Source organism: Temnothorax nylanderi, unplaced genomic scaffold, assembly GCF_030848795.1.
Source record: "Temnothorax nylanderi isolate EJ_2023f unplaced genomic scaffold, tnyl_v1.0 TNYL_tig0310_pilon, whole genome shotgun sequence".
In the NCBI taxonomy this organism is placed as follows: domain Eukaryota; kingdom Metazoa; phylum Arthropoda; class Insecta; order Hymenoptera; family Formicidae; genus Temnothorax; species Temnothorax nylanderi.
In genome coordinates this window covers 28,476-49,478 of record NW_027249372.1, presented here as the reverse complement: position 1 = coordinate 49,478, position 21,003 = coordinate 28,476, and the positions used below count along the sequence as shown (strand labels likewise).

Genomic DNA, 21,003 nt, shown 5'->3' with positions numbered 1-21,003 from the left:
CTTCTCTATACCAACTATTCTCCGCTTTAAAAAAAAAAAACTATTCTATTTATTCTATTTACTATTCTATTTATCAACGATTCACTGCTTTACATGACTTTCCTTCGTTCATACTTACCCTATTTCCACATACATATTGGTCTTTCAATACTCAAAATAATTGATATTTTTTTCAAACTTTTTTTTGTTAATAACTTTTTAACGAATAATGACCGATGACTAAAACCTTCTGAAGGTCACTCAGAAGGGTGACCTTGACAACATATGTCAAGGTCAAGGTCATCAGAGGGTGGTCCCCTATACTGCATAATTACTAGGTCGAAGATGACAAATATCAACCAGTAGATATTCGACATCCATCATTCACCAACGTATACACATCAAATCAACTTCGATTTGACTAATCATTTCTAGCTGGTTGTAATAAACTCTCACAGCTTTAAATCGCTTCAATATTAATCACTACATGTGTACGAATTTCTCAGATTACAATGTTACTATAAAACTATTAGTGATGCATCTGTGAGTTTTTCGTAAAAAAACATATTTATTCAGTTACTAAAATAATTTGTTGTAATAAAAAAATTAATTGGAAAAGCGCAATGCAATATCGCGATCCATTTTATAAATAATCTGATGTAGAGGGTTAAATATAAGAATATTTGTTTCTAAAGAGAAATGCTTTTAATTTCATTATTTTACATACATATATATTAAAGTTTTGTCCAAAATTCAGATCTTTATTGATATATAAATGTCTTTACATATATATAACTTTTGAAATACTTTTTGTACTCCCAAATCTCCAGATTTAAGGTGATTTTTTTAAGTATTATTTTAAATATCAATTGTTCTATCTATTATCTAATACAGATTTAATATATTATATGCACATCTAATGTTTATTTAACTAGCATTCTTATATAATTAGCATATGTGAGATTATATACATATTTTATCAAAAAATTGCATAACAAAATGTTTTTTTTGTGACAAGTTAGTAATTTTTTATATTATTTTAACTAGAAGTAAATAACAAAAATAAATTACGCGCTATAATTTCTTAGAAAAAGATTCTGGCCAACATTTTTATGTATCAGGTGGAGGAGCAAACTGGTTTCAGGCAATCGATGGCTTGCCTATAGAGAGAGACGAGCGCGCCTCTTAACGATAATATCGTGATCAGTACTGTGAGAAGAAGTAGAGTATCGTCGGCGTACTTCAGTTTTGTTGCATGGTATACCCAGGACTTTTTGTAGCCGTAACATTGCGAGACCATACCGATGACAAAGCCGGCGATGCCCAGAAAATTGTGAAAGAACTTCGTGGTTACCGGACGCATGAACTTGCGAAGTTTCCACGCGATCCATACTGGATATCCGAAGACAGTCATCACGCAGACGATGACCAGTGAGGCGAGGCCCGTAATAGCGTGGATTGAGACAAAGTGTACCGATTTGACGTTGTACATCACGCCCACGCCGACCAGATTCAGGATAAGTCCGATGGCTTGTAAAATCCAGTGAAGATGTTTGTTGGCGCGACGCGACAAAGAAGAGGTCAGCACGTTGTCACTCGCCAGGACGATAATGGCCTCCGACATCAATAGGACGTACTGAAAGGATATGAGATCGATTCGTGAACGATTCGTGGGGAGAAGTTTGGGTAGTCGATTGGCTAAGTCGTTAGAAGTTCTTTGGCTATCTTACTTGGTCTAAACTTTCCCGAAGGGAAGAGACCCAGTTGTCGTTCGATACGTGATCGCAACGCGAAGGGGCAAATAGATGTTCTAATTTGAGTTTTGGGCTTCACCAAAACTCAATTATGACATCCGTTCTAATATAATATCTTGTTACATTGTACGTAGTAACGAAGAAATAAATACGAGTGTATTTCTTGTCACTTTCGATTTAATCTGATTATATGCGATTGAACAATTTTTGTAAATTATATTTTTTACTTTAATGCAAACGTTTCTTGTAAAATTGAGAAGTAAACTTTTAAAGCATGTTTCAAAAAAATTACTAAAATTTTGTACTGCAATTATGTTTTTCGTATTATAATTCACAAAGAAACAAATAATAGGGGAGACCGGGACGAAGTCGTCACCGGGGCGGAGTCGTCATTGCAATTATCTCGAATCTGTATGTTGTATGAACTCGTTATTAATACTGTAAACGCGGCTTATGGTGCCCATGTGACCAACTGAGTTTAGTGAGGTTATGTGCCATGTTGTGATTCTTATCGAGGTAAACGTGTTTTCGGAGGTCGAAAGTAAAATTTTTTGCGCGTCGAAAATTTGTAATATCTTAAATATTATTGTGTCTCCGAATCTCAAAGTAAGTGATTCTAAAGAGTAATGCATGCTGAACACGAATCTAGTGAAGTTCTTTTATTTTCATTGATTTCTAATATTTTATGAACGACCAAACTTGAAACTTGGGTCCGGGGCGAAGTCGTCACCAAGCCATATCATGGAGGCTTACAGCGAAAATCAAAGTCAAAGAAGCAGCAGTGATCGGATTCCGGCGAGGACTTGGATAATATGTGCTGCGTGTGCTCAGAGATGACAGAATAGAGCTGACGAGAAACGTGCGAGCGTAGGGCACATAAGTGTGCGCTTTTCTTGTAATTATTTTCCGCCATCGTGTTTTTAATTAATGTTTCCATTTTTCTATTAAAAAATAATTAATAAAATGTATCCTATTATTTTTAATGATCGGAATTATGAATTTTCATTTAAAATTCAGTCCGAGAATGGAGTGACGACTCCGCCCCGGCAATTTTGACATTTCAATTTTTGCAACTTTGTCGTTTTCACTCTATACCAGTTGAACAAAGCGATGTAGACCAAAAATGTCCGTATAAATTTTGTAGTCAAAGGTTCACTCTTTACAATGGTATACCACATTTTACTACAATTATTTGTTTTGTTGTTAAAAATCGGCACCGAAAAAATAGTGACAATTTTGCCCCGGTCTCCCCTATTCAGCATTTTTTAAATACACAAATATATTTGTAGAGTATAAAATATTGTAAAACTTTGTCAATGTCAATTTCAGATTAATGTTTTGTTGCTCTTATAAAAAAGTAGTTCGATACATTTGTATACATTTATAAATAAAGTTAATTCGATAAGATAGGATCATATAACTACTGTTTTACATATTTTGGTTGAAATCATATATAGTGCAAAAAAATTATGCAAGTATTCCTAAACTTATAGATATTGACTAGGTAAGCACGTAAGCATTAAAAAATTGAAAAATTTCTTAAATATTTATGTAAAAGAAATATAAAAAAATGTAAAATCGCGAGAATAATTATTATAGGATTTATCTCTACGTGGAAAAATATACGATTTTCACAATAAAAACTACATTTATAAATATATTATTACGTTCAAAAAAAGCGAAGAAAAAAATTAATTCTGTTTATTCTGTTAGCCGCTTGTAAAAATAAATTCTTTAGAGAAATATATTTGTATAATACACGAGAAATCGTTAATAAATAAACGGATCAAAATTAATGATCCATCTATGTCTAAATTCTGCCTGCAAGAATAAGCGATTATCGTTACACTTGAAGGGTGGGCGAGTAGTGATCATATTACAAGAAGAAGATAAGATTTATTGCAAATTTGGTCGTAAAACTGATACGACTATAGTTTAAGGAAAAATATAATCCACACAATGAGTTTTTTTTAGCAGCATTGTGCTTATTTATATTGGTAAATTACATAATAAAAGGAAACATTCAAATTGTAGAGAAAGCTATAAGAAAATTATAGTGAAAGCTATTATTTTTATAAAATGTTTATGATCAAACATCATTATTTCGTCATTATTTTTTATATGTATGTATTAGGCCATTTTATATCATATTACATCATATAACGTGTAAAATTAGAAAACAAGCGATATATTGTAAAAAAGAACAAGCATGGACAAAGTACATTCTTTATTAAATTAAACGTTAATAAACGTTTTGATAGATTACTAAATAATTAAATTAAAATTAATTATTGTGATCGATTTATGGCTCAAGGCTGAAGCAAAATTTAATATATTTCTACGTATATGGTATAAAAATATACCATATCTGTATATCTGGATACTTAGATATACCATAAACAAAACAACACAAATTATAGAATACAAAATTTTAGAATTTCAAAATTTTCGAATGGAATAATATTACTTGTAATATGAGAAAAATATACTTTTATAAATTCTCTCTGTTATACATATAATTTAAATAAAAGTTATTTTGTTATTAAATTTGTACAATAAGCAGACATTTTAATTTTGTACATAATAACAAAATAAATATAAGATTGCTGCATATGTAGCTATTGTCAATTTTCAGTCATATCTTTCTATCTAGGAAATTTTTTTTTATGAAGCTATATTCTATGTTCATGTACAAAAGTATTCTAATTAATCCAAATAATACGCGTAGAAAATTCCAGCGAAAAAAACGCTACAAAGTTTGCCTTGACGCTTTTGATTACTAGGGCCTGTGAGAGTATTGGTCGCCTACTATATGCAGCGCAACTTAGTTTTACTAATTTATGAGTTACGATATTTTAAAATAAACGAGGAAGGAAAACGGACGTGGAATACTTACACCGATAGTGCAGAGGATTACGTGTACATTTGTTACGGAATATTCCTTCGCTGCGTGATACACAAGGTATACCGTCACCAATGCAATCAATATATGGTTAATCGTGTCCAATGCAGAGACAAATATGCATTGAGCAGTGCAATCCGGCCCCTTATTCCCGGAACTTACGATTCTTTCAGTAGAATTGATACGCGGTAATCCTGGTTTAGATCCTGCCGATTGGAGTTGGAATTCGCCATTGTTTTTATCCGCCATTGTTCTGTAATATACACCGATTTATTATTGGTATTATAATCAATAGTCAGTCAAAGGGATTTATACCGTCTAGAATTATATTTCTGATTTGTCATGTTCTATTTCAATGTGATAACATGGATCAGATAAGCAAATTATTAATCCAAATTAAATAGTTATATAATCAATATTGATACGGATACATATTTAACTATTGTACCTTCATTTATTTATTAATATATTTTTAACCACAATCATATTATTTAATTATTAAAAATAAATATGACAAATATTTTTTTGTTTTATTTGTAAAACGTAGTATATAAGTTATAAATACATTTTTTGTTATTTAATAAATATTTAAATTAAAATTAATAAATTTATAATATATCTAACTTCTAACAAGTCATAATACATAATAGCGTATTAAAATATATTTGTGGAAACACTAATTCAATACAAAATTTATTATAAATATTTTACATTTATATAAAAAAAATATGTAATATTTGCCTATAAATGTCATGTCTGTTAACAGCAAAAACATTATAATGCATCTCCACTTTAGTGATCAGTTTTAATTATGCTATTGCTACCTAATACACACGCTTTCTGTGGTTCGGAGCGGATTAACGAGACACAATTATTACATCGAACGTCAATGAATGATACCTTTTATTCGGTATAACGCAGAGAACAATACAGATATAACTGAACAAAACAGAAAGTTCAATAAAAAAGTGCAACTTTAAGAAGTTAAAAATGATAGAAAGAAATAGCCAATTGGAAAATGTAGAACCCTAGAATATTGTTCCTAGGCAATAAGGCAGCAAACTCAAACGGTGTGAATTCTAAATTCCATCATCTCCACTAGAATTCGCATCAATTGAGGAACGTATCCCAAAACTGCTGATAAGTTGACGATGTGGTTGCGCCAATGCTTTCGTCATTACGTCAGCCAGCAACAGATCCGTGGGTGTGTGGTTGACCCTTATTTTCTCAGCCTCAATTTTCTCACGGATGAAGTGATGCTTGGTATCTATATGCTTAGTGCGAGGCTTGTATCCACTGGTCATTAAGAAATCGATTGCCCCTTTATTATCACAAAGAAGCTTGATAGCTCCTTTCTCAGGATTAGGACAGACTTCTCGTACTAACCTTTATAGCCATATAGTATAATGCTTCTTGGGATTCCGAAGTTAACGTCATATACTCGGCTTCGTTGACGATCTTGCGTTATTTGAATCCCTAGGCAATTCTTAACTTCGCCTAAGTTCTTCAACTTGAATTTTTCTTTGAGCTTCTCCTTAATAAAGCGTTTTTGCTTATGATTATTGCTAAGAATCAGCACATTATCTAGATACATCACGACGATTAGAAAGTTTTCACCTTGATTCCTTTGATATACACACGAGTCCGCCGTTGATCTTTTATTTTAAATTAAAGGTCGATTCTCATTAACCAGTTAAGTCACGGTCCGGTCACGATACGATAAAAAATTGTTGCCATTAGACTTGTCAGCGCCTTATCAACCTTCTTGTTTCAACAGCGACTTCCTTACTTTAATCCGCAAACTACTTTCTTTAACCTACACTGTTGGAAAATTTGTGTTAAATATAACATAAATCACATGTCCCAAACGGTCCACTCAAATTTTTGTGTTAATTTAACATAATATGGATGTGTTAAATGGTAACACCGATACTATGTTAAAATATTTTAACAGAAAGGAAATTCTGATCGTAATTTGAGGTTAATTATGTGTACAATTAACATAACTTTTATGTTGAAGTTAAGATTGTAAGATAAAATCAACACTCTTTTTCTGTAAATTTTTATTCCCACTTCTGTTATAGAGTAAAATCAACATGCTTTTTCTGTAAATTTTAACACATTTAATAAATACATTTAAATTGTGTTACTTCAATACATTTTTTAAATTATTTTAATAATTTTACATTTTAAATTCGTTAAGTTTAATCAACATAGCAGGCATATGTTAAATCTATACATGTACGTATGTGTTGATTATTTTACACAAAAATTTTAACAAGGACCTTTTTTAACAAAACTACAAAAATTTTCCAACAGCCAAATATCTTACTGTCTTGATCTATTACCAGGATTTTAACTATATTTCTTCGTCTAGGTCTTCCTAAAGAAATGCAGTTAACATCTAAGTGATAAATGCCCAAATTGTACCTTGCAGCGAGTCCGAAAAGATGCCTGAGAGAGTTGTATCTTATTATTACCATTGCGTAGGTTTCTTCGTATTCTAATTCTTTCTTCTGTGCGCATCCTTTCACAACCAAACGCGTCTTATATCGCACGACGTCACTATTGAAAGAGATGAGTTTCTTTTACTCTTAAAGATCCATTTGGCTTTCCTATTCAGAGGAAGAACTGCCGCTTCCTATATGTGATTTTTTTCATGTGACCGCAATTTATCTCGTATAGCTTTAAACCATTTTTTGGAATTTCGGTAATCAAGGCTTCCTCAATTGACAATGGATCTATCCCAGGAAACTTTTCAACTTATTATTAGTAAGTAAAGAAGTCATCCATTCTCTTTTTTGGTATCCTTGAAGATCTTCTTGGTATTTGTGATTGCTGCGGTGGGATTCCATCATCTTCCTCCTCGTCGTTTTCCGCGAATGACTGTAATAGTCTGTTTCTGCGCTGTCACTTTCAATCGTAAATCCTGTAATTCATTTACCGGTCCAGTTTCTGCTTCATCTTCGTCCGGAGTTTTCGTAACTGGAAGAAACTTTGACTCTCACTCCTGTAAATTTCCGGAACTATCAACCTTTTTGTGAACTGGATCATGACGCAGCTGCTCCTTAGCGAAAATGACGTGTTTCCTTTTGAATATTTCCTGAGGTGTATAAGGTTTATACAAACGATAATTTGGCTATCTTTGCAGTAGCCTACAAGAACTCGATATTTTTCTTGTCCCATTTTTGTCTCAAAGCCTTCAAAATGTGGACATGAGCTTTGCTACCGAATATTCTCAGATGGCGGAGATCTGGTTTCTTTCCACTCCATGATGATTACTCCGGGGTCATGTTGGATTATAGCGTCTTTATAGGTGATCTATTAAAAAGATATAGCCGTTGAAACCGCTTCTTTCCAGAATTTTTTAGGTAGATTGACTTTAAAAAGTCGACACCGAGCTTTTTCGACAATGGTCCGATTATAGCGTTCCGCCACACTATTTTGTTCGGGGGTGTGGGGTACCGTCGTCTGATGTCTGACTCCTTCTTCTTTCAGGAGTCTTTCAGAAAACTCATCAAGTTATCATTTGTGTACTCCTTGCCATTGTCGGTCCGCAAGGTCGAATATTTCTTTCCGTTTACTTTTCTACGAGTTTCTTGAAATTTCAGAATATCTCTGGAAACTGATTTTTGTTTTTTAGCGTATAAAGGAAAATTTTTTTCGAATAATCGTCAATCAACGTAAAGAAATATTTCGCTCCTCCAATCGATGCCGTCTCCATCGGACCACATAGATCCGAATAAACTAGCTCCAGGATGCTTTTAGCTCAATTACCTAAATTCCCAAAAGGAAGTTTTGCCTGCTCTTCTTCTATAGGCAAGTTACGCAGGGCCTACTGATTTCTTCTTTATACTTTAATCCTCTGACTAGATCTTTACGTAGTGAATCCATTTGGAATCCATTGCTTTGCAAGTGGCCTAATCTTTTGTGCTATAGGTCTGCGTATTGCACAGTTGATGCTAGTTTAACTTTTGCCAACGCAACGGTTGATCTAGTTTATACATTACATCCCGTTGGATAACGTTGCCGTTGCGACCAGTTGCCTAGTAGCATCTCTTATTTGACACCCTTGTTTGTTGAATGTTACCGAGAGTCCCTTTTTTACAATTTTACTGACTAAAAGCAGATTCGAGGTTAGTTTAGGAACATAGAGGATCTCCGTTATTTTTACACACCTCTTCGTATTGCTGGCGAGAACGTTATTAACTTGTGCCCATCGCTTCTACTGACATTCTCTCATTGTTGGCCACAATAATTTGAGAATTAAACGGAGTTTTGGAAAACATATTACACGGATCTTTAAACATGTGTGTGGATGTCGTGTACCGGAGTCGATATACCAATCCGTAAAATTTTATTACCTGCAATGAGAGCTGTAAAGAACGTAGAGTCCGTCTCTTTCTTCGATGACTTAGATTCTTAATGTGCCGCTTTGATTTGCCTTTGCTGCGAGAGTTTTTCGCGAAGTGACTATATTTATTGTACTTATAACATCTTTTGAAGTACTTGTCTTGTTCTGAGGTTTTACCTGCAGTGCTGTGCCACCTGCAGCCGATGTGCGACAAACATCGTAATTTACTTCTTGCAATAATTTTATTTTCGGTGATAGGCGTATTTGAGTTTTCAATGCCCATATTCATAGGCTTATATTCATCGGGTAAGCTCGCAAGGAGTAGTGTACATACCCAAGTAGCAGGATGAGGTCTAAAGATGTCTTAACGTTTTATCGACATTAGAGACGTTATTAAGACGTTATTAATACGTCATTTGACGTCACTCTGCTATCTGGGTACCTACTCATCTTTGATCTCAAAACACATCCCGTTCAGCTTGTGCGACGTTGATATGATTTTCGTGACATATATTCCTCTACGGACGCGTAATTTTCCAATCGCGTAGTTACACGGAGAAAAAGTTACGGTTGCTACAACAGAATAATAATGTTAATTTTCGCCCATCCATACAAAAGGGTTATGGAAACCATAGTACTCTGGAAGTGACCTATATGGTTGCCCTAACCTTAGTGAGGGTAGCTACTATATGAATGTTGCAACCATAATATATGGATGTAACAACCATAATGATTATGTGTAGGTACTAATGCTAAATATAAAAAAATTATTTATTTTGAAATTTTATTACTATTTTTTAACTAAATTTGTTTCTTAAGATGCAGTCTATGATTATAAATATTTTCTCGTATTTGAAAAAAACACTTACCTTGGTGGGATTCGAACTCGGGACCTCTGGATCGTGAGCCAACTGCCTTACGTGGTAGACTACTTCTTAATTTAATGTAAGTGTTATATATAGTCTACATATGTCATAATCAGCGCAAATATATAATTTTTCAAAAATCATCTTAAGAAACAAATTCAGTTTAAAAAGAGTAATAAAATTTTGAATTGGATATATGATATAATATTTCTTAATGTCGGGTGAATGTCAGAAACCAGTGTCGGCTTATTACGAAATTTTGTGTTCGTAAATATATTTATAAAAAAAAGTATATTTATAAAACATCCTTATCTCAAATCCTTATCAAATCCACTTTATTCTATGCAGAAATTCTTTTGCGCGCGCAATGGAACTAAACTCTCAATCAGTGATTCAGTGCTGTACCGTGCAGCTATATCTTATGGATCTCTCAACCATAATATTTGTGCTGCAGACCACATAAGAGAGATAGCAATAATCCTTTGGTTGAGGCAACCATATACGAGGATATTGTAACCGAATTTCACGTATCGTAAGAACTACGGTTATGAAAACTGTATAAATGAGCATATCTTAACATCTACATTCAATGTAATATCAATTTAACTTGAATTCACATACATTTCTTTTTCAATCACAGAGAATGTTGTTGTAACAACTGTAGCACGCGTAGTAAGCCTACCTTTCTGGACAGTCCCAAATCCTCATAAACTTATTATCATAGCTTATCCCAAGCCTCTTTAGCGTTTACTGTGTCTTGGACATGCACGTAAATGGACGGATCAACAGATAGTATGATCTTCGCTCTCGTACACCTGACTTTTGCCTCATCGGCAATCGATCCTGTGACGCATCCCCATAAATCCTCGTATTCGAGGTACGTCTTCATGATGAACTGCCACGTACTATAGTTCTCTTTACCGAGCAATTTTTCTATCGGCGGTAAGCCGATACTTGCGTTTGATTGTGCCATGATACAGCCTTCCTTTATTAGATTAACACGTTCTTTGTGAACAATGTATCGCTTGATCACACACACACACACACACACACACACACACACACACACACACACACACACACACACACACACACACACACACACACACACACGACAGCTTATATTCTTCTTACTCTTTAAGAAATCCGCACTTTTATCGATATCCGGACGTTATATTGGGCCCATAACCTGTAGTTTAGGACGGATTAACGAGATACAATTATTATATTATTTATTAGCAATATAATAATTGTGTCTCGTTAATCCGTCCCGAACCACATGGTAGCAGAGCGTTGGTTATGATCCACGGACTTCTGCTACCATGTGGTTTGCGATTAATGAGACATAATTATCATATTGAATACTAATGTAAGAATTTAGAGTCGTAAGACCAATTAGGTATTGATAGGAGATCGGAGAGATTAACTTACAAAGTGGAGCAGTCGTGGGGTAGCAACTTAAGTGCTAGGCGTGAGAAGGATCCCGAGTTCGAAACCCGTCGATTTTGTTTAATTTTTTCCGTCTCCTACACTAATGAATAATATAATAATTGTGTCTCGTTAATCCGCTCCGAACAACATGGTAGCAGAGCGTGGTTACGATCCACGGATCTCTGCTACCATGTGGTTCGGGGCGAATTAACGAGACACAATTATATTATATCGAACACTAATGAATGATATAATAATTATGTCTCGTTAATCCGCCCCGAACCACAGGTTATGGGCCCAGTATAACATGTCGATAAAAGTGCGGATTTCTTAAAGAGTAAGAAAAATAAGCTGTCGTGATCAAGCGGTACATTGTTCACAAAGAACGAGTTAATCTAATAAAGGAAGGCGGCACAATCGAATGGTATAAATTCTAAATTCCAACACTTCCATATTATACAATTGTTATCTATTTATAAATTCGACAGATTATTTATCAATTCGCTAAGAATGTTTATGATAACATTGTTGCAGATGGCCAAGAAATATTTTAATACTTTTTGGGGGAAGTACGTGTTTCAACATTGACTTATATTTACTACGACTCATATCTACTATGACACGTTAAAGAAAGAGAGAATGCTATATACTTTTCCGTATTATATCTTTCTATGTAAGGAAACCCGGCATAACAGGACCACGAAGCGTAATGGGATATGGTCGATATCTCACTTTACAGAGATGCTGCTACGTAATGAAATGTTTCGAAATTATTACTCTTAATGTCTCTAACCCCGCGTGTTGTTATCAGTTTTCATATTATTTTTAGCTAAAAGATGTTACAAATTGCTTAATACGTTCGCTGTGCTCTCCGCGATTGAGTTGCAGTTTCTTTGATACATTTGTATAAAATAAACAATGATGAAATTCTACTTTTTATTACTCTGAGTACATTTACGTTATTAAACGATCTTTTCTTGTCAATTTAGTAAAGTATCTGTATCTATTATTTGTGATAATTTATGTTACCTAAAGTAAACTTATGTATTTCGGGGCACAACTGGGCATTAGTCCACGGGGCATAATGCCTTGTGTTCTTAAAATGTTCTATTTTTTCCATACGCTATCAGTAAATACCTATGTTGTGCAATATTGATGCCAAAGATTATTAAATCAAATTTTGATTTTAATTTATATTTTAATAAGAAAAATGTATACTGTAATAAGAAAAGTGTTATTAATAAACAATTATTATTAATTAAAAGTGTAATAATACATTCCTATATATATTGCTTGTTCTAATAAATCACTTTTAAGAAGTTTTTACATTAATGAACAAGTTTTGTGAGGTATCCCATTATGTCCCGCATAAAATGGATAGTAAGGAAAATTCACGCTTTCAATAAAACAATAATTTGGTCCTTTTAAACTATTCTTTCGCAGTAAAACTTGTGTTTTTCTTATAGTAAATATTTCAAAGAATATTGTAGTGCAAGACCAAGTTTATTTATTTATTTTTAATATGTTTTAAACTTATTTAAATCTTAGTGTTCCCATTATGCCCTAGGTTCCTCTATTATAGAGTTTTTATGATACACGTTATGGTGTCATAAAAGAGACTTAAAGACTGCATTTTATAACATGTAAAAATATTTATAGTGTCAAATTTTGCTCACTACCTATCAGATAGAGCGTGAGACATGTTGTATAATGCGGTATCTGCTTCGGATATAGCTCGATTTCAAATATACGTATCCATGCATTTTCTGTTCTTTTCTCCATTACTCATTCTTTCTTTCTCGGGGTGTGTATACGCGAGCGTGTGTACGTGTGTGCGTGTGTGCATGTGAGCACATGCATAAGATTTGTTTTAAATCACTTAGGTGGATTGAGAACTTGTTCCATGATGGTATCTTTTTATCTGACATTTCCGCAACTTATATGAATTATATAGGGATCAGATAACTTATACATTATATTTTTATGTATATTATGTGTTAAATAATTAATTTTTCTATCCCATACGCATTAGGTAAAGTTTTAACGGAAATCTTTTTTAATTGGAAGCTTACTGACCTATGGCTCGTGAGTAGAACACTATTGTACGAATAGATATTGTGCTAACGAAATATTTTGCTCAAGACATTATCATTAAGGAAAGTATTATATAACAGATTGTAAGTATGAATCAACTTTGCGCTATTACTACTAACGCAATATATTGCTATAGTATATACTCGATAAGTAAGTCAACAAATTTATACAAGATACGTTATATAATATTTTTATTGGTGTAACTCTTTACAATCTTTACACATTTCAATTCCTAGTATTGAGATCTGATTTTTGAAGATTATTTTGTGTGTCTACGTATTAGCGAGTAAATACCTAAAGTGATTTGTGTTTTTTTGTCTTATCTCTATTTTATTTTTCATTAGAATTGAAATTAATAATATTGAATTATGTTTAAAGGAATAAATTGTAAATTATTTTGAATAAGCAAACACACAAAAAGGTATTAAATACATATTGTTATTAAAATTCTGCTACAATAATATTTAATAAGTAGGTATTTACTGTAAGTATTTAACGTACAGTACCTATAAATGTTTAACGTAGTATAAATATTCGTAAATACATTTGTTAAATACGTATAAATATTAATTAAACTTTAATAATGCAAATAATGATTGATATTGTTTTTGACATGTTTCAATACAAAATTATCGATTTGTACTAATGTATTTAAATTTAAAATTCACGATTTAAGATATAGGGGAGACCGGGGCTAATACGTCTACGGGGTAAATACGTCTAATCAAATATCTCGGAACCTGTATATTGTGCGAACTCGCTATTAACATTGTAAACGCTGCTTATAGTACCCATGTGACCAACGGAGTTTCGGCAGGTTACCTGCCGTGTTATGATTTTTACGAGGGCAAACGTGTTTTCGGAAGGTGAAAGTTACATTTTCTGCGCGTGGAAATTTTGTAATATCTGCAATAATATTTGCTCTCCAAATCTCGAGGTACGTGATTATAAAGAGTAATGCATGCTGAACACGAATCCAGTGTAGTTTTTTCATTATCGTTGATGTCTAATATTTCGTGGGCGATCAAACCTGAAACTTGTGTTTGGGGCTAATCGGTCAGTAAGCAGTCCTGGTGCATTTCCAAGACATTTTCGGGCTCACTGCATATGGAATATGGATGAGACGGGAATTACAACCGTTCAGACACCGAATAGAGTCATCGGACGTCGAGGAGTGAAACAAGTCGGGCAAGTGACTTCTGCGGAAAGAGGAACCCTTGTAACTATTTTTTAAATAATGTTTCGCATAAAAATTTTAAATAAATTTTTATATTTTTCTCTTAAAAAACAATTATTAAAAAGTATCTTATTATTTTTTAGGATTAGATGTACGTATATGTATCGAAAATGTAGTGCAGACTGTTATACCCCGGCATTTTTGAGATTTCAATTTTTCCACCGTTGTCGTTTTTGCTCTATACCGGTTAAACAAAGCGACATAGACAAAAATTTCCTGTATAAATTTTGTAGCTAAAGGTTTACTCTTTACAGTGGTATACTACATTTAACTACAATTATTTATTTTGTTGTTAAAAATCAGCACCGAAAAAAAACGGACTGTTTAGCCCCGGTCTCCCCTACAAATATGTATACTATACACATGTTTCGATGACTAATACCACTTTAATAATTTGTGGAAACAGCATTGCTTAAAAATATCGTAATATATTTTTATCTGCGATTGTATCTTAACTTTTATCAAACGCTCTCATGCGGAATTTATTAATTGTCAAACGTACAAAATTTGTCATCCATAATACTAGACGAAAATATCCCGAAAATTCCCATACAAGCTCCTACTGATGCGCAAAATCTGTTTACGCGGATGGTAATCCTTGTAAATGATAAGAGGGAGTTACAAAGCTGGGTTTTCGTCTAGCCGATTACAAGCCTTGGCGCTACTACAAGAAAACGGATTAGCTCTATAGGCAACCTTTAAAATTGAATGCGCGTCGGAAAAAGAACAAAAATCAATCCATGTGTGCTGAAAGCAGAAAATAGGCAGTTTATCCAAACGGGGTTACGAGGTCGCATCTATTGCTTCTTCGATCCATTTGGTCCGAACTTATTTAATTATTAAAATGTTTTTCTCACAATCAGTCTAGTTTAAAAAATTAGATATTGATTTCATATATGTTATTAATCTGCCTATTTTCCATCGTCTTGAAATATTAGCAACTAGAGTTTTGGTTAAGATTTTTTAATTTTCTTTTAAAACATTATCGAGAAAAGACAGAAAATCTGAAAAACGTAAAAATATTATACATATTTGTATATTCTAAAGATAAAGATAATTTTTTTGACAAATTGTAAAATATTTAAATTATATATATAATCGACGTATACCTGTGAGATATGTTACATTATTACGATATATCTTTATAATAAAATTAAAATTTAAAGTCACAAAACACATATTTAACAATATATGAAAGCAAGTTATTTTTCTGAACACAACATATAAAATAAAAGAATAAGAAATATGCACTGTTGGAAAATTTTTGTAGTTTTGTTAAAAAAGGTCTTGTTAAAATTTTTGTGTAAAATAATCAACACATACATGTGTAGATTTAACATATGCCTGCTATGTTAATCGAACTTAACAAATTTAAAATGTAAAATTATTAAAATAATTTAAAAAATATGTATTAAAGTAATACAATTTGAATGTATTTATTAAATGTGTTAAAATTTACAGAAAAAGAATGTTGATTTTACTCTATAACAGAAGTGGGAATAAAAATTTACAGAAAAAGAATTTTGATTTTATCTTACAATCTTAACTTCAACATAAAAGTTATGTTAATTGTACACATAATTAACCTCAAATTACGATCAGAATTATTTCTTTTCTGTTGAAATATTTTAACATAGTATCGGTGTTACCATTTAACACATCCATATTATGTTAAAGTAACACAAAAATTTGAGTGGACCGTTTGGGACATGTGATTTATGTTATATTTAACACAAATTTTCCAACAATGTGTGTGCATGCGTGCGTGTGTGAGTTACCTTCAGCAAATTGTACTATTATTAATATTTATCTATTATTAATATTTATCTGAAAAATCAATTATAATGCAATGCTACATCATAATCTATCAAGGAAGATTGAAGTTGACAAATAAAATACACTATAGTTCCTCTGTCCACTGGGAGATGGGTAAATGCCAAAACTGCAACATGTCCACGCGGTCTATTTTGTCCGTAAGGTAAGTCCATTTTCGTATCTTCTTCTTATTATTTTATTTCCGTCCCGAAACTGCCTACGATGAAATCGCGAGCTTACTCGTTCGTAAACCATTATTCCTTGAGAATGTTTCGACGTTCTTGAACATAAATCACTTTGAAATATCGACGGAGGAAAAACGTAGGTATTTCGTAATGTTTTGCAAAATTTGTATAGCCGTAAATTGTAAGTACTATCTTTCTTTGTGAGAGTAAATTTAGTGAACTTATAGAGAGAGACGTACGCTGTTAAATATTAAAGGATGAAATTTAAACCAATACTTTGAGCTAGATAACATTTTGTTATTTTTAACCACCATTTGTGACGAAGTTTATTATTTTAACATAAAATAGAGTATTGTTTTAACTCCATTGGTTTAGTTAAATTAACATTGTTTTAGTTAAATTAACGACATATTGAGGAGCAGTGGCGACCTATAGGAATGTTTAAAAGTGACTCCCATTGAGTCATTGAGCGTGATAATTTGAAACTATTTTAAACAGTATAGCATCTATAAAAAAGTAAGCATCAAAAGTGCATATTGTGGCATATCAAGACATATGCCAAAATTTGCACATTTGCACTTGATCTCACTGGAAATTAAATTTACATTTTCATATTTGATTAAAACTCACTGTTTGTAATACTTATTAAGAGTCAATATGTCATCGATATTCTATGCACAGTTAATGTATACCAACCCACAATTAGGAATAGGATTAGTCCCAACTTAAACGAAGATAAGAGAAGGAAAGATAATGTGTCACTTACGTAGGTTAACGCCGCAAACGCATACGCAAATAGCACTTTCGTAACTGACTATCTCGAGCGACAGACCGGCAATTGTTTACGAAGAAAACTGCACCGCGCGAACTTTTTCCTCGTAATATATGCCAGCGACCGCGCGACGCGCGCGATTAATGTGGATGGTGCGCGGGGGATCAGTTCGTGAGTGAAGTCCTATGAGCCGAGATCGATGTCGAAGGCGACTGTCGTAAGATTGAGCTCGCGTTTGTCGAGAGAATCTTAAGTAAGTGGAAAAGAATACGGGATGTCCCCAGCGAGATTTTTGTCTGGCGAGCGCGCTCCGTGCCTGATAAGCGCGCGGATGCTTGCCGCATTCACGTGACTCGCGTTTTCATTAATAAGACGAATGCGGCACGTATTGGATATTATCAGATGCCTTCTAAGACGTGCTAACGACACTCTGACTTTTATCGCGATCACGTAAGCTTTATGAGCGGCCAGCGGCTAAAGATGTACAAATGAAACGGAGATAGATTAAACCAACACAACCGAGGATATAATCAGCGGACCAACTCAAAAGCATTCAAAAGTTCGCCGAGTACATTTATGTCCGTTGCAGATCTTGGTGCTCTCGTGCATTAACCGGCACCGTCAGAATTATACGAATTTTCATATGTCTGAATGTATAAGGATTCCATATCTTTGGAGCTCATCGAGTTATACTTTATAAGGTGAAACTCGGTAGAAAATAATCTATATAAATACTTATCTTTTTTACAAAACGGTACAAAAAGGGCGCCAAATGTATGCGCCTGTCTACCTACAAAAAGTATGATATCAGAAACTGGCACCAAGTAGAAATAAATCTTTGGAAAAAACTGTTGTATATTTTTAAAAAAATTTAATCAAAAATTTAAAAATATTTAATGCAAAAGACTTGGGAAATATTTAATGGAAATATTTAATGCAAAAGACGCTGCTACATCAAATAACTTAAATATATAATATATTAATATTATTTATAATGTATTTAATACATAATATTAAGGTGATGCTGGAGCCATCTGTTTTACCGGCATTTTTTGTCGGAACGTAGCGTCGTATTAATTTGACAGAATTAAAAATCCTTCTCCAGAATTGCAGTACATACATTAATGATTCAGGGGAACTCCGATTTTATATAGAAAACGAGAAAAAATTACGAAAGTACAGATTTCCTTATTCTACTCTTATCCCAATATGGCGTCTCGAGTTGCGGCGAGCTGTCAGCTCGTCACAAGATGTATTTCATATAAGAGATATACCATTGGTACGAACGCGAAAACAAGTTCCCCTGAATTGCACAACAATAAAAACATCGATAAACCCCCCAAATCAAGATTTGGAAGCGTAATATAAAAGTATAATATCGATGTGTATCGTGCGTATGTGTGCGTGCAATGTAGCGTGCTATCCTTGTCTATATCTTTGTCTATACAAGGACAGATATAGTCGATAACATAGAAAATGGTAATTTTGTCGGTTATACAGACGGCTCCAGCATCACCTAATATATAATATAAATAATAATAATATATAATATTAAATTAAATCATATTATGTCTATCCCATACACTCTCTAAAAGTCGAAGAGCAAAATATAACTCAAAACGAGTGAAATGCAAGTGTAACGAAAAGTGACAATTGAGCCTGTGCACTTCGAGCTATTTGCCTACTCTATAAAGAAAGAGTAAAATTGCGTTCTATATATAAGTTGGAGTGAAATCGCACTCCATTTGAGTGAAAGGGCACTCTTTTCGAGTGCAGTAGATCAGTGTCTATTAGGAATGAATTATGTTACTCTACAATTTTGAGTAGAAAATTTTACTCTGTTAGAGTAATTTATCAGTCGATCTTTAGTGAATCGTAATTCACTATAGCTTTAGAGTGAGATCGTGTCACTCCGGCTAGAGTAGCCACTCTAAAAATTTGAGTAAAAAATTCACTCCTACCTTATGAGTGCCCGCATTTTCTTAAATTAGAGTGACAAAACTCTCTTTTGGAGTGACTATCGCAATCACTCTAATATATTAGTGGCGCGAAACTACTCTATGAAATTTAGAGAGCATACATATACATTTTAATTGTTTTCTAATATTTTCAGGTATAAAAGCGTCAAGTTTTTTTTGCATTAAATTTTTTTTAATTTTGATTAAATTTTTTTAAAAATAACAACAGCTTTTTTTTTTAAATTAAAACATACAACAGAGCTTCTTTCCAAAGATTTATTCCTATTTGATGCCATTTTCTGATATACTTTTTGTAGATAGCCAGGCGCATATATTTGGCGTTTTTGTACCTTTTTTTGAAAAGTTAAGTTTTGATAGATATGCCTTTTTTTAAAGTATGTTACAATTATAATGTGTATGTATATGTGCATTAACTCATAAAGCTATTGACTTCATAAGCATTAACTCATAAGCGTTTTACTTCAACGCTTTTTATTAATTATATATGTATAAGTTTTGTGAAATATAACTATTTTAAAGCTAATAAAACTATGCTCATTATTAATAACACAGTTTAATTTATTTATCTTTTGTTCAAATCTTTCGTACAACTTGTTGAATTTTACTTAATATTGTCCTTTTCTTTCTTATATGTATAAATCAACTTTTTGTCCTTTGTCTCCTCATACGTGCTTTGACTGTTATTAACACAGTGGCACCTTACAATATGTTTTAAAAGCAGCACATATCACGATTTTCACATATGTATCTGAATTTTTAATTCTCACTTTATCTAAAATGTACACATCACCTTTAATTTAATTTTTGTACTATTACAGTTTTAAAAATTAAAACTGTTCTTTTTATGCGTTAGACTGCGAATAATGCGTTTGCGTACCTTTGTAATTTGTAATTTTTAATCGCCATTGATTTGTTCGAAATTACACTGAGAATGGTCTGAATACAGACTGAACGTTTGTAATTCGTATTAAATACATACATATGTGAATATCGACACTAACACTTAGTTGTGGCACTAAGCTCTTTAATTTCATTATTGATTTTACTAATGAGTACTGTCAATCTATCTTGCTAGTATCGATAAGAAACGATACGTAATGCTTGGCTAATTTCAACATGCAATCGCTTGTATATCTATGTGGTAGAGATGTTGAACAAAATTTTTATGCATTTAGTCAATTCCTATTTCAAACAGTACAATATTGTAATATTTCAAAAATTCTATAATTTATATACTTAAGTATATTTTTATACCACCTTTATATCTTTTTAATTTATTTTTACATTCATATTATTATACTTTTAAATATTGATTAATCATTAACTATTTAACATTTTTATCAAATTTGATAATAGCAAGCATACTTAACTATGTTTGAAACATGACCTCTTGAAGATAAAATTTTGAAATATATTTTGGATTTATCAATACCTCAATTAGATTATCGACATCATTATCTTGATCATTGAGAAGATATGATTAATGAGTAATATATTATACTTACACTTTCTTTTAGATAAGGCTAAATATATAGGTACATATAGGTTTTACATGATAAAAAAGATGCTTTCTTACAATTATGAAATTTATATAGAAATAATATTATATAGAAATAATATATTATTGACACGCTA

General features: G+C 32.6%; 1 protein-coding gene across 1 annotated transcript; it reads right to left on the bottom strand.

The window, feature by feature from the left end:
• Positions 1-715: 715 nt before the first annotated feature.
• LOC139781017 (transmembrane reductase CYB561D2) lies at positions 716-17,744 on the bottom strand. Its single transcript, XM_071719798.1, has 3 exons — positions 17,384-17,744; positions 4,630-4,888; positions 716-1,615 (listed from the first exon to the last, which is right to left on the bottom strand). The coding sequence occupies exons 2-3, from the start codon at positions 4,882-4,884 to the stop codon at positions 1,097-1,099; spliced, it is 774 nt and encodes a 257-aa protein (XP_071575899.1). The 5' UTR covers positions 4,885-4,888; positions 17,384-17,744; the 3' UTR covers positions 716-1,096.
• Positions 17,745-21,003: the final 3,259 nt, after the last annotated feature.

Coding starts and splice junctions, on each gene's coding strand:
- LOC139781017 (XM_071719798.1), bottom strand. CDS start 4,884: ATGGCGGATAAAAACAATGGCGAATTCCAACTCCAATCGGCAGGATCT. Junction 1,616..4,629: donor TAATCCTCTGCACTATCGGT/GTAAGTATTCCA, acceptor ATATCCTTTCAG/TACGTCCTATTGATGTCGGA.